General features: G+C 42.7%; 1 protein-coding gene across 2 annotated transcripts in view; it reads right to left on the bottom strand.

Annotated features, from left to right (window-relative positions):
• The window catches only part of CRHR2 (corticotropin releasing hormone receptor 2), a 95,564-nt gene that overhangs the window by 50,231 nt on the left and 21,229 nt on the right, over positions 1-24,104 (bottom strand). Inside the window, exons 3-4 of one of the 2 annotated variants that reach the window (XM_065744834.1) lie at positions 9,830-9,915; positions 3,273-3,379 (exon numbers count right to left, since the gene is read on the bottom strand). In XM_065744834.1, the coding sequence (XP_065600906.1) occupies positions 3,273-3,379; positions 9,830-9,915 (193 nt within the window). Of the gene's footprint in view, positions 1-3,272; positions 3,380-9,829; positions 9,916-24,104 lie in introns of those variants that run through there. The other variant, XM_065744835.1, reaches the window with a different exon arrangement.

Raw genomic sequence — 24,104 nt, 5'->3', positions numbered from 1 at the left:
CATCTGGAAATCAAATCCAGCCAGGTCGCCGCTGGCAACTGCCAACTGTTTGTTTGATAAGAAGAGATGAGTTTTACAAGGAACTCATACTCGACCTCAGAGGTGGACAAAACAGCACACTAATAAGGAAAAGCAATTTGGGTTTCTGCACTCTCAGCAACAGCAAAATAAACTATTACTGAAAAAAAGTGTTTCAACACTCCTACTTCTTTCTTCCTGTTCAGCTTGGTTAGTATTAACTCTAGCAGGGTTCCTCCTGTGGAAAATTTCAGCTCTAGTAGTGTGAGAATGTGATTATGGGGGAAGGTGAGCCTCATGCCACAAGAAATGCCTGTGCACCTGCGGGATGTATTAAACCTTTACTATTAATGAGGAGAACACACAACCTAGGAGACTCACAGCAGCGCAGATACATTTATCAATGCCCTGTGAAGTGCTCTGAGCAAATCTCTCCAGATCCTGCACTGGAGATCAACACAGCTCTGCAGCACACCTGCCTTTATGCACAAATGCCTCATTTTCCCTTCTCAGCATATTTCTTCTTGCTCGTGTGCTTGCAGGTTTTGTTTTGCCTTGTAAAAACAGCGTGGCTGTTAGACCTTTAGGAGCACCTACATTTAGACCCTGAGGAACCATCTGTGACCTAGATCATTAGAAGAAATTTAAATGAATCATTTTTATTTAGTCAGTCTGCCAGTGATAATCATCTTCTCTCCCACGAGCTGGGCTTCACTTTTTGGTATTTAGGCACTGAATTAAATGTTTACTAGCTTATTTTTTATTATGGCACCCAGGAAGAGGGCTTGTGACAGAGATTTAGAAAAAAAAAAAGGGTTAGAATAGGTCTTCCCAGTGGAAGTGAGTCCTTGGCTGAGCCCTCCTCCCTTCTCAGCTGCTTTAGGGGCTCCTGATAACACAAAACAGATGGCAGTTGATTTCATTGCTTGCTGCTACATCTGAGCTTTCTGCCCTTCAAAACATCTTTCAGTGTAAAATTCCTTGGGGTTTAAGGCAGAAGAATATTTCTGCCGGTGTGTTTGTGAATAGAGGTTGTGGCAGAGGACAGCATAAGGGTATGAAGATAGAACTGGGGAAGAGATGAGCCAAGACACATTTGGAAGAAGAAGGACTACATCCAGCTCTTTTCCCCCTCCCACTTCAGCAGAAATGTGACTACACTTCCTGCAGGGCAGCAGGTTGGGCTGGAGCAACAGCAGTGATGGAGCGACTCAGCTCCAGAAGCACAGCACCCTCTCACTGGTGGTAACCAAAGCAATGTTCTTTGCACTCCAGCCAGATACTAAATCTGCTCCCAAAACCTCCAGTGTGATAGATCCCCCAGCCCTCCCAGCAGTTGTTTCCCAACACAGCAGGTGTGCTCCAGTCTATTCCTCAAGACAGGATTGTCTTTGGGTCTCCATGTGCATTAATAAAGCAAAAGGCAAATCAAGCAGATGATGAGTAAGCCTAAAAGTCAGCCTAAAACTATGCAGTAGTAGAAGTCAAGCCTTTCTGGAGGTGAAGGTGCTTGCTTCACCCTCAGCAAGCACCATGAAGGTAGGTGGGTGGAGTAGGCAGGGATAAGGAAATGATAAATTTCCACTATGGGCCAAGGTAATAAATTAGCAGACCTTGCCCTGAAGGTCTTCTATTGTACTGGTTTTCTTTAAGGCAGGAATTATCTACATTCTCTCATGCCACCCAATTAGTAGACAACCTTCTTCCAGCCCAACTAAAGCAGAAAAAAAAGCCCCAGATAACAAGTCTCAATTATCAGAATGGACTTGCTCCTGGGACACTTTTCAGAGGGAAGGGTGATAAAGACATATACAGCCTAGAAAATGTGCAGGGGAAAACAGTACTGCACTCTGGGTTGCCTTTAATGGAGCATCTTTACAACTTTTGAAAACAATTCTGTCTCATCTCTGCAGAGATTGAGATAGCTCACGCTGGCTAACACAGGCTGGAAAGTTATATCAATCTTCTTTTTTTCACAGTGGTGCAGTGGAAATATAGAGAGATGGAATATCTTAATTCACAGCATGTACAGGGAGCTACTTAATTGCTGCAGTCATTTTTCGTGCTGCAAAATTTAAATCGTAAAATCAAACTTTAAATACCAGAAATGCAGTTTACAGGAGATCAGCTAGGCTGCTTTGAGTACAAGCTGGGTACGTTTATCCTGAGTTGTCTAATTGTTTCTGCATTATTTACTTAAGCATTCATAAAAGATTCAGCAACAAAGCAAAGAAGGTAGTTGCAATTAATAATTTGCACTCTTTATGCAGTGTGAATTGATTCAGGGCTCCAAGCCCGATGGGAATTAGCACTATCTGCTAAGTGAAAAGGTTGAATTAGAAGTTTAAACTGATGCACCAGAAATGTTCCCAGTTAATGTTTAAAGTCTGTTTCTTTTTCTTTTTTTGTCTTCCCATGAGCACAGATTATTCTGCTTATATGCAAGGAGGTGAAAGAAGATTCCTGCTATTAATAAGACAGACCCTCCTCTTAGCACTGCTTAAGGGAAAGACTAAAGTGTAAGCCTTTGTGGGGATGCTCCAGCCTAGGAAAGCAGCAATGCTTTCACTCTGGTCAGCGTATCGCAGTCCTGGATGGAGACCAAGTTCAGATTGCACATTCCTACACAGGGCCACACTGATAACATGGACATACCCTTCAACCAGACCTCTCCTACTTGACCAGGAGAAGGGAAACATCTCTACGTGGTTTCAGTGACTGCATTTCTTGTTTCATGAACACTTGTGGAGATAAAGGTCCTGTAAGGGTGCTCCTCTTGTAATTTAAACAAAATTCTAAGTTCTTTAATGACAGAAAAACTGAAATTAACCCGAATCAAAATTGAAAGATTTAATCTCATCTCCCTGGGCCTAGATCTGGGCTTTCCCTGCCAGGAAACACAAAATACCTCATGTCATCATGCAGTGACTTGGAAAACTCACCCCCCCAAATCGCAAGTCATCACTCTCAAATCCCAGCTTCCCTTAACGAAGCACTCCGTGCTCACTGAATTTTTTGCCGCATCAATAAATCATGTAGAGCCCTCTTCCTGAATACCAATAAGCTTTAGGTCTTAAGCATGGCAGCCATCATTACAGCTCATCCAGTGCAACGATCAATGAAAACATGAACAAGCTCAGGAGCAGAAAGCCACAATCTTTCAAGATCATACATAAACTGGACAGTGTAATTAGAGGGCTTGAGTAAACCGATAACACCCAACCAAGTTAGAAGCATGCAAACAGATTACTCACCTCAAGCACAAGAAAAGCATAAAGGCAACTATAAGGGCCCCTACTGATATACAGTGCCCCAGGTAGTTTATGATGAGGGCAATCTTGTAATGGAGCGCATACTTCCTCTGGAGGTAAAGAGACAACATGATTAAATCAGCATGACCCTCTGAGCACTGACATTAAGGAACAGTTAATCAGTTTAGGAAACAGTAATTACTTTCCTCGACTTTAATATGATATAACAGCCCCAGGGCTGATGCTTGCATAGCAGCCAAACATGCTGCCCAGGCACAAAGTACACACTTGGTTTCATTTCAGCTTGGGATTTATCCAGAGTTTCTTATAAATCTCAGCAGAAAAGTTACTTTTCTCTCTTTTTCTTCAATTTCCTTGAGATCTTTTATTTTCATCATTATGTAAAACTTCGTATTTTTGGGGTAACAAAGCTACAAAAGACACAGGCAACGATCTTCTCACAGCTGCAATACATCAACACATTGTAGAACATTCCTGTGTTAGGAATCTACACAGCCATAACAAGGCAGGTTCGATTTTCATATAGCAATGAATCAGTTGTGTGAGTAAACAAGAAGTCTTTCCGTATGAGCTGATTTTTCTCTGAGGTACCTTCCTGCAAGCTAAGAGCCTTATCTTTCTCTCTGAGGGCAGAATGACTGATACAGACTGATACAGAGCTGGTGGGGTCCTCTCAGGTTTGAGAACTTGATGAAACAGAGGTCTTGCTTTTAGCAGTGCCCAAGTATTTGATGAAATTACTGTAACAGAGTCTATTCCTTAGGATGCTGAGGGCATCCTTGGTAGGTTCTTGATCCTGTAGATGGAAAAATAAGTACAGAAGCGCTCCCACCTAAATCAGTGAATTCAGCAGTGTGGCCAAAATTTGACCTTGAAGTAAATGGAACAACTTTTACTGGTGGGTGGGCTGCTGCTGGCTTCAGAGTAAAAAGAAGTGTCTCCTCTCTCTGCCAGATGGAGAGGAAGGAGTAGAAAAGCACTGTTCTAATAAACACTGAAGCTGCTTAAAAACTGACAGAAGTTTACTACTTAAAGAACAAGCAGCTCTGAAAATAGACTTTCTTAATTAATCATTATTAAAAAAAAAAAGGCACTTGTTTCTTTTCAGGTTAAGCACATTTTTCTCCCATTTGGGATGTTCTCCTTCCTCAGAAGAGAAAGACCTAGAATCGAAATTTCCTCCCTTTTGATGAAGATACTAAACTATAATCCTGCAAATAGCATCCATTTTCTAATTTAGGTTGAGCACACTTTGTTTCGTTTTTCTAGCAATTTCCCTTCACATTTTATTCCAGTCAGAGGAATTTGTCAGTGAATGGAAGCTTGGATGAAACTACAGCCAGCAGCTGTAGTTAATCTGCACCATTGTTCCATGGAGATAGCATCTTCCAGCACTCTGCCAGGGAGTGAGCCCTCTTGGAACCATTTCCATGATGAAACCTGCCTGTATCTTCAGCACATGGAGTAATGTGCTGTTTTTGGACCGAACTCAACCACGTAAAGTATTTTTAAGTCTATTATAAAATGCCCTAAAATAAACTTCCCCACGCACAGGCCCATTTTCTGAATAGCCTAGAGGTGGAAAGTAAAAAAAAAGAAAAAGAAAACAACAACTCAAGACCTGAATTCCACACTAAGCTTTACTTATCTTTAAGTCACCAGGTCACCTAAGGGAGGAAAACACACTTCAACTGATGTGTCTGCCTGAAAAGCAATGCCGTGCTATCCAGTTCATGCTCTGGCACAGTGGCTTGCTTAATTTTTTCCTAATTGCTTGTATAGTGCTAGAAGTTTTCTAGATGACAGTGATTCTCCCAGGCCAAGCATCCTACTCCTTGATACCAACCCTTCCAGTTGCTCCTTTGGCTCCTAACCTCTATTGAGTTTTAAGAAGGTGTGGTTCAAAACACATACACACACACAAAATTAATTATATACTTTTCCTTTTCAATCGAGTTTCTCTTTAATACATGCATGCTAAAGGAAAAGCATGCCTGAATTTATTTCTTTTCCCTTTGCTGACACAACCAAGGTTTCCTGAAGGCAAATTTGAATATCATAGAAACAAGAAGTGCCTTGGTGCCTATGAAAAAAGAAGTTGACAGGGTTGCAAGATCACTTCCCACCACCCTACGTGCAATCTGCATCTCTGGTAGAAGTGGAGACAACACCTCCAGGGCTGAAGAAACACGTGCCCAGAATGAGTCGTGTTGGCCAAAGATGAGTTAATGTAAATACTTGCATAACTGTTCTGTCTTGAAGGCTGATGCATTTAAAATGCTAAGAAACTATTGCTACACAATGTCCCTCTGCTTCCAGGGAGATATTGCACTATACTAAAATGCAGATTTGTTGATGGTTTGGAAGGAGGGCTGTTACATTAGAAAGGAAATAGTAAAGGGGATGGCAAGGACACTGCTGGCTCTGGGCACAGCACTGGAGCCCTCTTCCACACCATACCCTGTGTGTGACAGTCACGCTGTGTCAGAGAGTGCTATCTGCCAGGTAAAGTGAAAAAGAGCAGCTTTATCCTTTTACCTTGTACCAGCTTCTCAAGTCTAAGGCACGCTAAGCTTCCCAGAGTGAAGGAGTCATTCTCTCTTCAGGACTTTTACCTTCGCTAGGGTACGACTGTGAACCAAACCAAGTCCATTCCACCTCAGCCACTTCAGATTCCTTTCTGTTGTCAGGATGATCTCATTTCCAGTCCAGTGATGAGTCTGACCAGTTGGAAGATACCGTATCTCCTCTTTCAAGACTTTTGGAAGCAAAGTTGTAGAATGACTGAGGTTGGAAAGGACTTCTAGAGGCTGTGTGATCCAAACTGCCCAAGCAGGTTGCCCAGAGCCACCTAGACCAGATTGCCTGGGACCATGGCCAAACTAGGTGTGTATCTGTTACACGAGATTGCTGTTCTAACAAAAACTGGCATTCTCTGGCTTCTACCACTTCTTCTTTCTCCTAACACAGCTTTCTTTCTGCCTCCTATCTTCCTCGATGCCCAAAATAAGGGAGCCATCTCATCCAACCCACTGCTGGAAAGTTCAGTGGCTGAGCAAAGCAGACTGCCTGGGGCTCCCGGCAGTCAGAGAAAGCGCACTGCAAGGATAGTTCAATTCTTCCTGCAAAACAGTTGGAACAGGAATGACTCACTCCTCGAGGAGGCCTCCTTACTGCTCCCTTGGACATACAGGAGAGCTAGACGATTAGTAGGACTGAATGCGTAACTTCTGGACAATTAAAGATCAGCTGAGATGAATCATAACACCAAACAAGTGAGTAGAAAGACAGGCAAACTTTCACTGCTGTCAGACTGAGGGAAGAGGCAGCTGCCACTGAGCTCACTGTTTTCCAGCTCTGGGCCAGCTGGAAGCTGGGTGGCTGTGCCTAGCATGACTGTGGTCCTCAGCAGGATACTTTAACTTAGGCCCAGAACGGTGCTGATTCAGCTACACTTCTTCGAGCCTCCTCAAAAGAGCAGCAGAGCCAATTTCATAGCCAGCTGCCAAAGGCCACATAAACAAACCCATAGCTCTTGATTTATAGCTCCTTATGAAGGCTGAGGCAGACTTTTTGCTGCTTGAGACTCTCATTTGTCTTCTGATGAGAGCGCAGATTTGTGCTAGATGCAGCAAGGATCTCTGACACAGGAGATTGCAGGCTGTGTAGAAACTTTCCATTTATTACACACTATGCCAAACAGCCAGCTTCTGTACCCAGTTTGGGTGCCTGGAGAAGATGCTAACTGATCATTCAGTGGATGGAATTCAGCTTGACATTAAGACATTTACATTTGGATATCTGTCCAGATCTGAACCAATAACTGAAGGAAGGGCTGGAAACATCTGCAGCACGCATGCAGGTATCCCTTGAAGTGCATGGAGGAGATTTTGTGCTTCCTGGTCAGTCCTAGTGACCAACTGACCTTCAATTGCTGCTGCTGAAGGACACAGTTATCCAGAAGCCTTGTGTCACAGCTGCCAGATGTATGGAGGTCCACTGGGGCATCTTAAACTGGCTAACTACACAGGGGAAGCTAAATCCAGCCCAGATGTCTACCTAGGAGCAAAACAGCCCCAGAGCACAGCCACAGGTCATGACCACAAGTTCAGCACTCAAGTACGAATGCAATGCATCAGTGAACGTGTGCTTATGCCCCCTGAAACTGACCTACTGCTGAAAAGATCTGCAGTTTTCTGAGGTACGACTCCACAATTCCATAAAATATGTAGCACCTGACACTGGTCTTATCCTGAGGATATGTGGCATCTGCTGGGATCAGACAATAAACAACAGACTCATGTTTGTGCCCAAATCTCACCTTTAAACCGAAACTGAGGGTCACGGAAATCCATATGGATTTCTTTTGTTTTGCTTTGTTTTGTTTTGAGATCACAGAGCAACTCAAGTATTCATCTGCAACACTGAGCATTATGTAGAGATTTAGAAAATATTCACAAATATTAAAACTCGTGGAGCTTGTCACAAATCTTTAAAGATCTCATAAATGAATTTTTAAGCTTTTGCAAACAAGGGTGGGGGGAACATCTGCACTTTCCTCTGTTTAAAGAAGATGCTACTTAAGAACCTCTAAGCTATCACCATAGCTGCCAAGTTCTTAAAAGCAAAAACAGGGCAGAGGAGATAATCCCGTACTCTAAGCACAACACTTCTTCAGTCTCCTCTAATAACTTGTCTGTATTTGCCTGCGCTGAGATAGCAAACGCCACGCAGAAAAACACAAAGAATTTCATTAAAATCCAGCAGCATCTTCCTGAGCTGGTACAGCAGACTGCTAATGTCAGCTCAGGTTTCCTGTATGAGCTAACCACCACAAACATGCTTAGCTTTTGCCCAGCTCTTTACCCCCTTCTCACTCAGCGCTGCATATATCACTCCACCCCTCAATGCTGCTCATTTGGAAGAGACTCATTTTACAGCAGTGCAAAGCCACCTCAGTCAGAGCTACCGTGGGCTGCTATCCCCTTCCACCCCAGCCATCTCTTCCCTCTCCTTGTGTGCCTTGTCCCCAGAATTCCTGCAGTACTGCAATAAGATGGCTCAGGGAACCGAGCCAGCTGGAAGAGTGCAAAGCAAGTAAAGCTCTTCCATTTCAGTGGAAGGTAACTATAAGGATGGGCTGAACTGCAGTGGTCCCAAATTAGATCAGCTTGAGATGCCACGGTGCCCTCTGCACTATGCTAGACAGCCTTATCAGTCCTGAAGGAGGATAGTTACCTTCTACTGCATTCTTCTTACTTTCTTGAAGCCTCTAGCTTTTTTGGGGGTGGATTCTGACGAATAACATAGCATTCAGGAGTGGGCACTCCTCAGCACCTGGTGTGTAGCTACCTGCTTTCTCATTCATTAGTCAAAGCCCACATTCAGCAACACAGATCTTACTAGGCAGGCGTCAACCACATCATAGAATCATATCACAGAATCATAGAATGGCCTGGGTTGAAAAGGACCACAGTGATCATCTAGTTTCAACCCCACTGCTATGTGCAGGGTCACCAACCACTAGACCAGGCTGTCCAGAACCACATCCAGCCTGGTTTTGGATGCCTCCAGGGTTGGGGCACCATGGCTGCTCTGGGTGCAGATAGTCCTTAGATTGAAAGCTGGATTAGTTCTGCAAGCAGCCTGCAATAGGCCAGACCTTGTCTTCCTCCTCTCTGTTTGAACCTAGCGTGGCACAGCTCCAACTACAGAAAGAATACAAAGCATCCCAAAACATAAACAGGTCTGAGCTGCTGGGCTTGGCCACCCATGGCAAAGAGAAAGGACAAAGCCTAAGTGTGCCTGTGTGAGCCACCACAGCACTCAAAAGAGGAGGAAGGCAAAGAGAACATGGCACAGAAGGATAAAAGGTTTAAACTGTGTGAACGTCTGTGATGCATCCAAAAGAAAAGGTGACACCTGACAAGAAAAAAAAAAGGACTTTGCATATTTGCTTGCAGCTTTTCTGAAGCTTACCCCTGTATGCTACTTTCATTCTGTAAACTCCTATGTAATATAGGGCTGCTTCACTCTTCTAAAGACAGCTGGGACTTGAGTTTGGTCTGTACGTATTTTTCTTCTGCCTCTCCTTTACTTATTTGCCTTAGGGAAAATGGCATTGAGATCTGGAAAGGCCAATTGTTAATGAGACTTCAGAGCTGGCATACAGAGAGTGGAATCAGCTGATGAAAGCTTCCATTTCACTCCCAATGAAGCTTTTGGTATTACTGCTCTTATTAATAACATTTACTGTAGCAGCTGTAGGCTCTTAAGAAAGCTAGGAAGGATCTGCATAAATATACATCATCAGAGACAGTCTAGTAAAGCATCCTTTGTTTTTTAATAAAAATTTGTGTAGGAAATGTGGAGAGTGGATTAATAATCTGATTGAATTCACAGGGTGGATTCATTGCAGAGGCAGAAATGGAATCCAGCTCTGAAATCCCAAATTAGTATGTTAACCTTAAGCTTGGCTTTGCATTCATATATGCTGAGAAATGACACTGAGAAGAACGAAGGAAAGGAAAAATACAGACCTTGTCATCCAGAATAGGCTCACACTGAGAGTAGTTTATCTTGGAAGCCCATGTCCCATTGCCCAGGCATTCTCTGTAGGCATTTCCTGGTAGGGACCAAAAAAAAAAAAAAAGAGAGAGAAATGAACACTGTGCTGGAGTTCAGTCTAACAAATTCATGTAACTGAGAAGAGGTTAAAAAAGTACAGATTATTTGCAACGCATATCAGCATATCCCAACCTCTGTGGGGATTGAAGATTAGGACAGCCTGCCAAGGAGGGAAGAGGGGAAACAAAGGATGTAAATATATCTAGAGACCGTCAGGTTGTTTTTTTAAAAGATATTTATTCATAATAGTTTCCATAAGAAAATAGGCTTGGAAGACAGCAAAGGTATGGAAAAGAGCATTTCAAGAGAAAGCTTAACGTGATTATAAAAGTTATGTTCAAACACAAGCAGGAAGGTTTAGGTCTCACGTGTTCCAACGAGGAAAATACTATACATGTGGTAAACATGGCTCTACTCTCCTCTCACTTACCTCAGTGTAAACTAGATACTAGATACTGATTTTCTAGAGTCTTCCTATGCAACAGCATTATTGACAAACTTCTGCAAAGAATCTGAAAGGAGGGGAAGACAACTGCACCTCCCTACCATGGGACAGGCAGGTGCTGCAGAGGCCACACACAAACAGACCTTAGAAATCACAGAATTGTAGGGGTTGGAAAGGACCTCTAGAGATCATCAAGTCCAACCCCCTGCCAAAGCAGCTCCCTAGACCAGGTTGCACAGATAGATATCCAGGCTGGCCTTGAACATCTCCAGAGAAGGAGAAATGGGTATGGTCTTCCATGGAAAAGAAAACCCTTCTGATCTCTTTCCAAGGTGCCGTTTCTCCCAAGACACGTGTGAAAATCAGCAATCACTTCACCAAAGAACAGAGATTTCGTGACCAGTTGCAATGTCACCCTGAGGAGCTCTGGGAACTGTCTGCATTGGAAGTGGGGAAGATGGCTCAACATCTGGTAAGAACTCCTAGAAATTAAGAGAGGTAACTATGCAGTATAAAATACTTTCTCCCAGGCATCAGAAATACATCTAGTCCCAAGAAACAGACTTTTCCATGCTTATTTTCAGCTGTCTTAAAAACAAGGAAGCTCAAGTAAAACAGGAAATTCAGACAGATCCCCAAAGGATGCATATAAACAACTTCCTAATGAACTCTTCATGATGTTCTTGCTGCCCTTTACCCGATTTCTTGTTGGGACTTTGCCATGGTCAATCAGTACAAATTCAACGCTCAGCCATCAGGAAAATAAGATGTCACATGAAAGCATCAGACTGTTCCTAAAAGTGTTGTTGGCAGAAGCCATTGAACAAAAAGTCATTGAGAAGATTTGAGAAGGTGCTTTTTGCTATAGAGAAGGGAAGTCCACATGGAAAGCACCAAGGAACAACCCTTCAGCTACATGCTCCAGGCTGTGCCATATCGATACAGACCACTGAATTTCATGCTGCTCTTTTCTACTTGCACTGTTTCTTCTTGGAGTGACATGGCCACATAAAATGACTGCTAACATTTGGGTCAACTAAGAAAACTTGGGCTAAAGGTAAAGTCCTCCGTTTCCATTTCTGTCAGTGATTACTGGCAAATTCACATCGTTCCTGCTCCTTTTTACAGGAAAATCAGGTACAGACTGCAATTTTCTGAGCAGTTTTACATGCAATTTTCTCCTGAGGAAGAAGCAGATGATGAGTTCTTTCTTCATTGATGCTTATTATTATTCAACATATCAGGCTAAATATGCCTCAAGACATCTTTTACCCTCTTCTTTGAGAGCAGATCTCAGTGGCATTCAAGAAGCTCCAAGGGGCAGTCCTGAAAGTCCCTTGTCTTGGCTGCTCCTTTTGGACAGTGATGAAGCTCTCTGCACAGAACAGTTGTGGACTTTGAGTCTCTGTACCAAACATCTGACTCTCCACGAAAGACAGTGGGAAGATTTGGTACTTAGTCTGATCCTGAACACCACTTCCAGGATATTGTCTGTAAGAAACCTATAAAGGAAGGGCATATTTGAATCAATGTTATTTACCCATCCAAAAAGGAAAACCACTTTTCTTCTGGTTTCCCTCCAGATGAGAAATGGTCAGCAAACAGGAACAGACTGAAGCTGGGTGAAGGAGAGGGGAAGTGTCAAAACCAGGGGAAGAAGAACCATTAGACTTGTGGGTCCCTTCAAAGATTTCTTTTGATTGATAGTAAATGTTGGGATTTCTTTCCCCATCCCCACAAACTTCTTCCATTTCTCATTGCTATTTCCATTTTAGAGGTATGGAAACAAGCAAAACATGCACAACTTCTTGAAAGTGATCTGGCAGGACTGTAACAGAGTTACAAACCATTACAAACCATGCCTTCTAGTTTATCAGGTCATGGTGCTTCGGCCTCCCCCACAGCACCTCCTCTGCTCATCTTAACCTTCTTTCCAGAAGGATAAATGACTTTCCACAGAACAGGATGCCCACCTGAAAATCCTCCCAGAGGACGAGCAGTATCTCCCACTACACGAGAAATAATCCTGTCAAAAAAATAAAAAATAAAAAAAAAGAGGCCCCCGTGGCCTGTAGTAAATCACTGGCGACATCCAGCTATTCCTCCAGGTTCATGCTAGCTGACTGTGACATTATGCATCCATTGAACGTTCTTTCCATCTTCTCTTTCTTACTGTCAGATATTCAAAAACTGTCTTGCCCTTTCCTTTTTTATCTGGATTGACGTGGTAAACACTAAAAGGTCCCACTGAAGGTCACAAAGCTTTGTTTTCATGTGAAACCTCATTAATAAAATGGATGGGAGTCCTACAGTCAAATCTGACTTCTGCGTGCGCTCCTAATTCTCTGCCCAGAAGACCCTGGGTAAAATAACAGCAAGCATCAAAGGAATCACAGAATCGTAGAACCACTGTATAAACTGAGCTGGAAGGGACCCACAAGATCATCGAGTCCAACTCCTTGCTCTACACAGGACCACCTGAAATTCAAACCCTATGTCTGTGGGCATTGTCCCCAAGCTCCGTGAGCTCCAGCACTCGGGGCAGTGCCTGCTGCCCTGGGCAGCCTGTTCTATGCCCATTGCCCTCTGGAGCACAGTCTTTCCCTTGCCCCCACCTGGCCCTCCCCTGACACAGCTCCATGCTGTTCCCTCAGGCCCTGTTGCTGTCACCAGAGAGAAGAGATGAGCCCTTTACTCCTCCACCATGAACCATCATCTTAATTCTTTCCATAGAAACAAAAGGTTGTTTCATAGACTCCTATTTGCTACCAAAATTGGAACACAAAAGGTGTTCCACAGACTGGACTCAATGACAAGCTGAGTCACCGGGACCTGAACAGTTGTAGCAATGATCAAAGCACCTGAGAGATGCCAAAAAAGGTGACAGATGCTTTTGTACAGCCAAAGACAGCAACAGAAGGTACACGTGCCTCAGCTCTGGAGTACGTGAAGGAAGAGAAGGGAGAAACCAGCAGTGATTTTACAAAGGGAACTCTATGATCTTTTGGGTTACTAAACAGAATAATACTCCTTCACACCTGTTTTTCCAGTGAGAACTCGTTTTAATGTGCTTTTTGCTATAACAATTATTGCACTTTGCTTTCAAACACCGTGTACAGAAGGAGACTGGGTGAAGTTAATTTGTCCTTAATCATTCTCATAGGAGAGAAAGGAAGATTCGTGATGGAGAACTCCACTGGGGAGAAGCACGCAATGAATGCCCATGAAGAGAACAGATACATGGTATTTCTAGAGCAATAGCTAATGAGAGCTATAGCATGATTTTTTTTCTTCTAGTGAAACAGCAATGGTGGTAACTTTCATTTCCTTAGAAAAAAGGGATGATGAAGAACCCAGTATATTTTCATTTCTCTTTCCCCATTGACTTTTTTTCAAAAGATCACATAAAATTAATAAAGAGGGTTTTGGTGGTGGTAATTTTTGGCTATTTGTGCCCTATATGTACTTGTACACATGTAATACAACGAGATCAGCAGATTTAATCTTCATGCAAGCAAAAAGTGAGCAGTAGATGACTCATGATGACATAGGGAAGATTGTCATTCCAGACATAACTTCTGACACATGATCTGATATTAATTTCTCTGCCCTAATCTATGGCCTCTCCTTTGACTTTGAAAACGTTGATTTCCTTTTATTGCAGATTATTGGCAACATTTCTAGCCTTTGATTGCTTCTGCTTAATAATCACTCCAAGGGACAGGAAAGGAGGTAAAAGGGAATTCCCTGAATAGCAAGAAATACTCTATAGTGCTCAGACCGCCACTAAGTTTGCTAGCTTCCAAAAATTACACTTCACCCCCTCCAGTCCAGCCACTCTAACACCCTCATTTTCATATTCTTAGAGATGATTCAGTCATACAGACCACGGTCACATTCTATCAATAAAGCCAATGACAGCTATGGCACTATTCCCAGAGTCAACTGCAGCAATTACAGCCCTTCAGACGGTGCTGCAGTATCTTCCACTGCTGCTCCTGCTTGGTGGCTGCTGCTTTGACAGCAGGATGCCAGGCCTTGAGTCCACACAGCAGCCAATATTTCAGCTCCAGCTGTCTAAAATTAGTTTTGAAACCTTTATTCACCTGCAGACGCAAAGACAGAGGAAATAAAAGCCTCTGCAGTGTGGTGAGGATACTGCAGATAGCAGCATGGTGCCAAATCTCCCTCACTTCAGGTTTCAGGAGAAGCTTGCCCAGTTCAGTCTATTTTTTACCATTCATTTCTGAATAAAGTTAGAAAAAAAATGAAATAACTACAGGAATGTCTGACATACTTGCATACATACAAATACATGCATACACTACTATATAGAACTTGAATCGTTCTTAGTGGAGAATAATCATTTAAGAGCAAGTGAGAAATTCCAAGATGGAAATCAAAGGCTCCTTGAATGGGGAAGAAAAATACAGTGCTGTTTTTATCTGAGAACAGAGCATGACAATTTCTGTTTCATCAGTATGGGGAGGAAATAAGATTGTTAAGAAACCCCAGCCTATCTAAATGAAGAGAAGCAGATCAATGTGAATTTGATCAGTGTATCCCCAGACAGCCCATAAGCCAATGAGGGTTAATCACAGAATCATAGAATTGCTCAGGTTGGAATAGACCCTCAAGATGATTAAGTCCAACCTCAACCTAACCATACTACCTTAACAACCCATAATGATACAGATCTGACAAGGAAGGTCTTGAGAGACCTTGTAGAAGCATGTAGATCTTACTTGTTTATTCCATAGCACAGATAGAACTTGGTCAGGTTGGATGGGGCTCTGAGCACCTGACAGAGCTGTAGGTGTCCCTGTTCCCTGCAGGGGAGTTGGACCAGATGGCCTTTACAGACCCCTTCCAACACAAACAGATTCTGATTTTGAAGGATTCCTCATACTCAAGGTGGTTGGTCTTAGATAAGAGGTGGAGACATCAAAACTGTTTTTAGCTTTGTTTATCGCCCTTCCATTATCCCTGCCAATCTGTACCATGATGAGTCTGAAGAAGTGTGACTTGTTGCTACCTAAATTCATGCAAAATAAATTCCTTCCCAACAAAGTACACTTAATTAACAGAAATCCCAGAGATTCCTCTAAAAGATTCCTCAGTGTTCTGTTTAACAAGGAAATGGATCAGCAACAGCCAATATTCGTTACCCCAACTTTGATTTCCATAATTGTCTGATAACGTCCTACATTCCAGACTTAACATTTCAAATTAGAGGCTCATTCTGCTGCTTTGAAATCACTGAATTTAGGTGATGGCGATAAATGATGATATTCAGTGTATCCGCTTTAAAATTGCAAGCCTTCACTTGAAGGTTTTACTTAAAATATCAATACCCTTTACCACCAGGCAACAGAAGTACATGCACACAGAGTAGCAGAGAAAACTGTATCAACAGGACACCACTATGCTCTGGAGCAACTTAAAAGCACAGCTTAGCATCAATGGTTTACATCACCTTGAGAATTTAATTTCATTTCCAAAAGAAGATGATGAGGCATTTCCGAATGGAATTTGCAAAGAGGGGGTATTACATGCATGGTATTATTTGTTTTTCTCTTCTTTATCAACTGTGTTGAAGAAAATAAAAGCTCTTGGGCATCAGTCACCCAATCTGTATAGATTGGCCTGGTGGCAGTTTTGTATTTAGTGAGTAAAGCTCTATCAAAAGCGTGAAATAAACAAGAGAAAAATGGAAGGGAAATATAAGCGGATACAATCCTCAGCATCCTTCCAGTCATTAGCAGGTGAAAGACAAGAGACACTTCATGCAAGCAGTGCATTCTAAAGGAACTTATCTTTGACAACTAGAACTGAGCTGATTTTTGAGAAGGTTTTTGTCATCTTGCCGTGTCTCACATAGATGACTTTGACATGGCATACATTTCCAGTCATCGTTAACTGGAAATCATTAAAACTGGACATCACCCTTCCCCAACTATTTATGCCTTTTGCCCTGGATCCCACGCGCACGTAGTGGCCCAAAAATAATGAGACGAGTTCATCTGCTACTGGAGCAAAGGATAAAATAGGCAAATGAATAAAGCATGGTTTGTGAAGCTCTGAGCTGCGTACAGCTTTCTGACCCCTGTTAGCTGGCAGCCAAGCTGAAATGGAGGTCTTCAACCAGACAACCAGAATTCCCACTGAACAAAGTCCCTGCAAAACACAGAGGAGAGCTGTGGCATCCTTAGAGAAGCACAGATGCAGCAAACTGGAAGAGCACAGTGGGTCATGGTGTCCACCTCCCTGCTGATGGGATTTGTTCAGTCCAGATTAAAAAGAATGAGCCCCAAGAATTCCTAGTGATTGCTTTATAAAACTGCCTTCTGACCAAGCTGGATCATTCGCTTTCCTTTGAGAGGGAAGCAAGCACAAATAAGGGAGGATCTTCCTTAAGTATTCAATGTTTGGTGAAATGCTGACCTCTAAGGTCAGAAGAGACAGTGGAGAAGACCTGTCTCAGTGCCCATCCTGAAGCTAGAGGACATATTCTCATCTGAACAAACTGTATTTTAAGCACAGTTTTGGCCAATCAGTATCACTTGTTAAACTGGGTACATTTTATCCAAGTTTCACTCTTCAAAAAAACAAACAAACAAACAAACAACAACAACCAAGAACAACATTAAAAAACCAAACAAAAAACAAATCCCATAACATTCCATCCTCAAATATTATGGAAGCATAGAATGGTTTGTGTTGGAAGGGACCTTTAAGATCAGCTAGTGTCAACCTCCCTGCTATAGGCAGGGACACGTCCCTCAAGACCAATCCCATTCAGCCTGGTGATTGTACCCACGTTACAACGTGGGAAACTTCAGCTCTGTTCCTTCCACCACTGGCCTTCAGGAGGAACATAAATCCCATTCAGTGGACTCGTTCCTGTCAGAATCTCCTGATCACTGGGATTTGCCAACTTCTCATAGAATCAGAGAATGGCCTGGGTTGAAAAGGATCTCAAAGATCATCTAGTTTCAACTCCCCCTCGTTAAGCAGGGTCACCAACCACAAGACCACGCTGCCCAGGGCGACATCCAGCCTTGCTTGAAAGCCTCCAGGGGCAAACACAACCTCCCTGGGCAACCTGGTCCAGTTCATCACCACCCGCTGAGTGAAAAATTTCCTCCTAACATCCAACCTAAATCTCCCTTGTCTTAATTCAAGATCATTCCCAAACTTCTCTCAGTGTTTCCTCCAGTATTTAAACTAAATAATTGTATTTTGTATACAAAGTGATAGCCACCACAAAAAAAGTTCTATTTCCCTTTTACTTAGCGTTTCCATCTCTAAATAATTTTTATTATTTTAAAACAGTGTTGTTCAATAGAAGATGTTTCACTTGGTATCAGGCAATTTTTTTTTCTCAGGTTTATCCACTGTGACAACCAGTAAAAACAAAAGGATCTTCATGACAGAAATTCCTCACATTGACTGCTCAGCTTTTGTAGGATCCAATGAGACAGAAAATTAAGTTGTGTTGCATAAAGGGTATGTCACTACATGTTTATGCTATTCTTAGTCCTTTTTTCTAAGTCCCAGAAAAACAGCAAGCCTCCAAAGATAGGGACTGAATCACGAGTGATGAATTATTTATTCATGTGCCATCCCTCCCACCTGAGACCTGTGATGGGTTTCTTCTGATTGTTTCAGCGACAAGCTGGAGCCAGGTAGGCTTCCCTGTGCACCAGTTTGCTTCTTGCTATTTCTAGAAACAAGAAGTGACAGTGGTAGCACTTGGATATAATTGTAACAGCACTCAGATGTGCATGAGATTGAAAAGAAAAACATCTCTCCGCATACTTCATTTGTGTGTGAAGGATATTCAGACAAGAATAAGGACAGGAAAAATGAATTATCCAACCAGTTCTTATTGTTCTGTTTGACAGCCAACACCATCTTGCGAGCCAGCCTTTGTGCAAAGAGGTTTTGAGCAAAGGAATTTTTGTAGGTGTCACGTTGTCAGTTTGGGGTTTTTATTTGATATTCGTGTAGAATGATTATGCACTTACAGGAGAGGGTTGGAAGGCAGAGAAATAGTACTTTAGGCAATGAACATTCCCCTAGAAAAATATTTCTGACCTCAGCTTTGTCTAGCCCACCAATCCGATGTTTCTCTAGGCTTGAAAGCACATCAGAACTGCTGCTCAGCTTTCTATCATTTTCCTTCACCAGAAATTCTAAAATGCTTTACAAGAAACTCAAATGATGCTCACTTTCTGTATTGATTTCCTATCTGCTCAAGAGCTCAAGTGATTCACCCAGGTCATACAACGTGTCAAAAAGCAAAGTCAGGAACAGAACTTTTAAGGATTTTAGAAGTGCTCCAGACTTCTATCCCGAGGCCCATTAGACATACTGATCAAGATGTCTCAGTTCAGTTTCTGATGCTGATGGACCTCTGCTCTGCTCACTCTTGTCTTAGGCTGGGCTGCAAGTATTCCTTTTTCAACACATTAAGAAAGATCCCACAAAATAAAGCATGCATACTTTTTGACTTTCCAATTCCCTTCAAACCAATACCACGCAGTTTTTCCCAGAAATATAAACACATCTTTCAGAACTTTTCATTTCTTTGACTCATCCAAGGTTAACAAAACCCATATGCTAAAATACATCTTCAATACAGTGTATATTCTGTCTCTTTACATCTTCATTTGGAAATGTTTAAGGACTGAGGTGTGAATGGTGACAAGGAACCTCCAGACAGTTAGATCCTTTTCCAAAACAATCACTTCTTAGAAGTACGATGAGGGAACTATCCTGGAAGCTGCTTACAACACCTACTAATCACTCAGCAAAATAATTATTATTCAATTCAACAATTACTATCCCCATGTACTGTGAATTCCCTTGGGAACTGTGATTAAGAATTCTCTTGTTCTGAAATACCAAGACCACACTGTTACAGAAATGATAGAGGGAACACAAAGAAGACAGGAAAGAGTGAGCAGGCTCCCTGGCATTTGATCAACGTTCCCATAACCCTGCTTTCACAAACTGTGCACCGCTGTTTCTTCTCATACCGATAGACATGATCAAGTTTGCACCACGTGTGACAAAAGCACTAAGGAGGAGCAGAAAGGAAAATAACCTCTTCCTTTTCAGTGTCCGTCAGAAAGTGCTTCGGTGCCCAACCTGAAAACAGATCCTCTAACAGCTCACAAAGTTGGAAACGAAGGTTCAAACAGGGCACTCCCTGTATTGTGTTGAACTGGGTGTGAAGGTGCAGGGCAAATCTGCAACCTCCCCAAACTATTGGCATTTTGCAGCTAATTCAGTGTCAGAACATACACAAATGTGATTGCACCCAGGACCCAGTGATCCAACTCAGACTCACATGCATCTTTAGGCACACTTATCCTATTCATATATTCCTCCCTGCAGATGAAACCGGGCTCATGATGAAGACCTGTAAGGTCAGACATTATGATGCAGATGTCCGTATGTGAGGGGATGTCATCACACACACACTGATAGATGGATATAGAGTTCTACCTGAGATGCTCCATGGTGTCCAAGCGACATCAAGGGTCATTATAGACTTCTTGTCCTCGATCAAGAGCATCACAGACAAAACTCTAATCTTACATTTAAGCAAGCAAGCTGATCCCTAGTGACTGCAGTCATCATAGTATAGATCAAGACCCAGGGGACCAGTGGCCGTTCAGTTTGAGGAGCTGTCCTGAAGAGACTTGAAGTTGGATGTGGAACAACCCCTCCTATGCCTCTTCCAAACACTTCTCTCACTCAAAAACTGGATGATTTAGTCGTTTTAAGGCTATCATCCGAGTAGCACTCATCGGGGTCACACGCAAATTATTACAAACATGTGGGAAGATCCACGTACAGAGATACACAGAGAACATGAGAAGGCTTCATCCAAGAAAAAGTTCTCACTGTAGGTTAGTCCAACAGGCCATCAGTTCTCCCCCCATTCTGTAGTGGATGCAAGTCACTGCAAAGCAACAAGTGTGGAAGAGGGGTATCATCACGAGGGCTGAAACCCAGCTTGTTTCTCAGCTTGACTGACTCAAAGAGCACAGAGCTATGAAGCTCCCTGCCTAATCCCCCTTCTGGGATGCTATCAGAGCTGATAATAATATTTGAACTTCATAGTAATTGCCTCCTAGTTGAAATTCAGAATTCAATTAGTCACTTGCTGTAATTATGGAACACACTGAGAAACAGCAGTGACAACAAGAAGAGGTGTAACTGTACTTTACTACCCATAGATAAAGCACAGCAGAATTGAGAAGCACCATGATCTGATTAGCACAGCAGCAGGAGAGAGGAGAAAGCCTCAAGGACTTCTCCTCAGCTGGGAGACAACTTGTGCCAACAGCTGAGATAAGTGCCCAGTGTACAGTGTGTAACTCCCACTGAATTAAGTGGGAACATGGGGACCTATGTTCTTCTCAGGGCCTTCACTGCATGAAATTTCTTTAGGAACTTGGTGACATAACAGAATCTGAGTTGTAATCATGAAATCATTGTAATAGTGTTCAGCAGAGGGGCACAAAGATGATGAAGAGCCTGAAGCACTTCTTGTATGAGGAAAGGTTGAGTAGCCTGGGTCTGTTCAGCCCAGGGAAAAGAAGACTGAGAAGGGATCAGATAAACGTTTATAAATAATACTTATAAATATCTAAAGGGAGGTGGGAGGCAAATGGCTGAGGCCAGGCAACATGCAACAACAGGACAAAGAGTAATGGCCTAAAGCTTGAACATAGGAAGTTCCATACTGACTTAAAGAAGAACTTCTTTGTGGTAAGGGTGATGGAGCACTGGAACAGAATGCCCAGAGAGGCTGTGGCATCTCCTTCTATGGAGATATTCAAGACTCATCTGGATGCCTGTCAGTGCAACCCAATGTAGGGCCCTCACAAATAAGAGCCTCTCAGGAACACAAGGGGGAGATGCCACACATGACACAGAGAACCAGTGCTGCTAAAAGGTCCAAAGGATCTGCAACATCCAACTACTATGCAGTCAGCATTAGGGTTTTGTCTGTCAAGAATGTCTTTCTGAACAGCTGTACAGACTTGCAAGGATCTCTTATCGTTGGCAGCTTATTCATTTCTAACTCTCATCTGGATCATAGATCTAGCACTTTATAGGAATCATTGCCTGCTGGAAAATTACAGTCTTCCAGATGGATTCAGATGGATCCTGTTACACGTACTGTGGGGTGGTGTAACAGTGGGATGGAGCTTCGCTGCCCATCCATCTCTCACTCCTTCTCCTCTATGCTAGTGTGGTACAGACACAGTCACTTGCCAAAGTCGTGCCTACCAGCTTTCATAACTAAACATGATACAAGAGCTTACAGATGCTTCTCAGCAGAAGCATGCCAGCCCATTCCGCTAAGCCACAGTTCTCTTCCTAAAAACACAACTTCAAAAGGGGATAAGAATGGGCACATTCTCCCAATTTCTGCAAAGACAACTCAATAATACAAAATCCCCCCTAATCCTACTGTCCTGTAGGATGAGCTAAATACTCAGCAACACTGAGGGCCTGAATTTTGATTATGGAGATGACTGCTGATGTGACAGATCTAAATAGCTCCTTTAAGCTAGTGCAGATCAGGTCTGTTGGAAATAAGAAAGCAAAGCACCTGCAGACAGAGGGAAATACAACAGTAATTCTAAGTCTTAAAGTCCTATTACACCTAATAATAGCACTATGCTTTCTGTTGATTGTTTCTCCCTATAAATACCTTCCTTCTCCCACTCGGAGAAGGATAAGGAAGGTTTAAGAACAAAAGCATGAAAACACTTGGTAGGAGAAAAGCAACACCCACCTCAGATCTCTCTTCATTTTCAAAGAGGAACACAAAACATTTGTTAAGGAAATTGTGTTAAAAGGCACTGAGTTTGAGTTCCAGTTCTGCCTCTGTGTACCAGCTTTTCTCTGATCACCCCTGAATCTACTTCCAAAAGGTTAATTGAATAAATAGCACAAACCAAGCACAGCACTGTACAGGGAACACTGACTCCAGAGATGTTTTACCTGGTAAGAAGAGAGGCAGGCACCAAGTGACTACAGAAATGCACTATGTGCTACGCTGATAATACATCTAATTAACTTTTAGGTCCTGAATTTGAATGCCCAACTTCTAAACTACCCAGGGCTCCCTTCCCTATGCCTTATATCATCGCCTCCATTGCTGTAAACCCTGCCACATTTGCATATTTTCCCTAAAGTGTAGCATGAAAAATGAATCATGTTCCTATTCCATCCTCTAGGACAGCATGTATAAAAACTTCAAGTGGAAATATCATTCTTGTTAGGTTTCTGATTCATCTAATGTACACTCACATTGGATAGGTATCACAAAATCACTTGATTTGCAAGTGATGAAGTATGAGATTTGTTTCAAGAGGGAACTGCAAGAGACCACACTGTTTTGTGGGGTTTGTTTTCATGTACACAACCCCTTCTGACTCAGAAAGGGGAGATCCAAGATGTGCATTTGGCATTCTGCGTGCAAGGTGGGGCTGTCTGCTCCCACCCTAATGAACTTTCTGCTTACATGAAATGCCCATGTGCACAATTTGCTGAGCAACCACATGTGGACCACGAAGGCCATGATTAATCTGTAACAAGCTCAGGCAAGTGGGAAACGAAGAAAAAAAGCTGTTCCCCTGACATAACCTTATTAACACAATGCATCCATCATCTAGAAAACCTGCTGTTATGTGGGAAGGTGCTTTCTTATCAGCTGATAATTATTGTCTCTTTGGGGGTTTGAAATGGCATGGGAGGGAGAAGGGAGATTTTAAAATCTCTTCTAATTTTGTAGCATTCAGTGGGTTCTGTCAGCACATGCTGTGACGGCCTAAGAAAAGCATTTCACCAGCTTCATTTCTTGGCTATGCCTCCTGATGGGTCTGTCTTAAGAGCCTGAGCTCATTCTGACTAGGAGTGACTGGTAGGCAGCCTCCAACACATCTCACTGTAGGTTCACCACAAGTTGGTAAACATGGCATGGCAGTTTCCACTGGTCACACCAGACCCAGATATATGTGATTCTAATGGCTGACTAACACTTTCCATAAAGCCCTCCTGTGAAGAGTTGGGGTCTCAAAGCAGGCCCTGAACCATCCTTACAGTGATGCTCAGCCCTCAGAAGTGCCTCATGTTGGCAGCCCACCCCACAAAGGGCCATTCTTTCTATGGAGAAGTTGTTGTATTGGAGCTGGATGATCTTTGAAGTCCCTTCTAAACTAAACCATTTTAGGATTCTGTGATTTTTTCTCCCTCAGCACAAGGATCAAGGTAACACAAAAACATCTGGGCAGCAATTTAATGCAACAATGGCCATAACTTCAATTGCCACATGGTCTCTTCTGCCTTCACAGTTGATATGATACTCCACAGTTCCGTGCCTATGAGGAACTGGATGGAAATACCAAATCATTTCTCACAGACAAAACATTCCACACCCTGCAGATAGAAGGGTATAAGTGCATGCAACAGCCCAAGTTTGTCTGTGCTAGTTTCTAAGTCATCAGACCCATGTCCCAGAGTGCTAAAGCTCCCATTCCGTTTCTGAAATTGCTCAGGAGCTTGCTCCAACCAAGAGGGAAAGGTGACTACATCTAGGAAAAGGAAAAATCTCTCTCCACATATCACACCCATGCTTTCCTTCCCCCCAGGCTGACTACGTAAGCCTTCTCTTTAGCTCTAGAATTGAGGCTTACAAAACACAAATTTGT

This window comes from Cyrtonyx montezumae, unplaced genomic scaffold (genome assembly GCF_038088225.1).
Source record: "Cyrtonyx montezumae isolate F1298 unplaced genomic scaffold, pur_monq_1.0 scaffold_32, whole genome shotgun sequence".
Classification (NCBI taxonomy): domain Eukaryota; kingdom Metazoa; phylum Chordata; class Aves; order Galliformes; family Odontophoridae; genus Cyrtonyx; species Cyrtonyx montezumae.
Note: the sequence above shows the minus strand (reverse complement) of the source record. Positions and strands in the feature narration are given on the sequence as shown.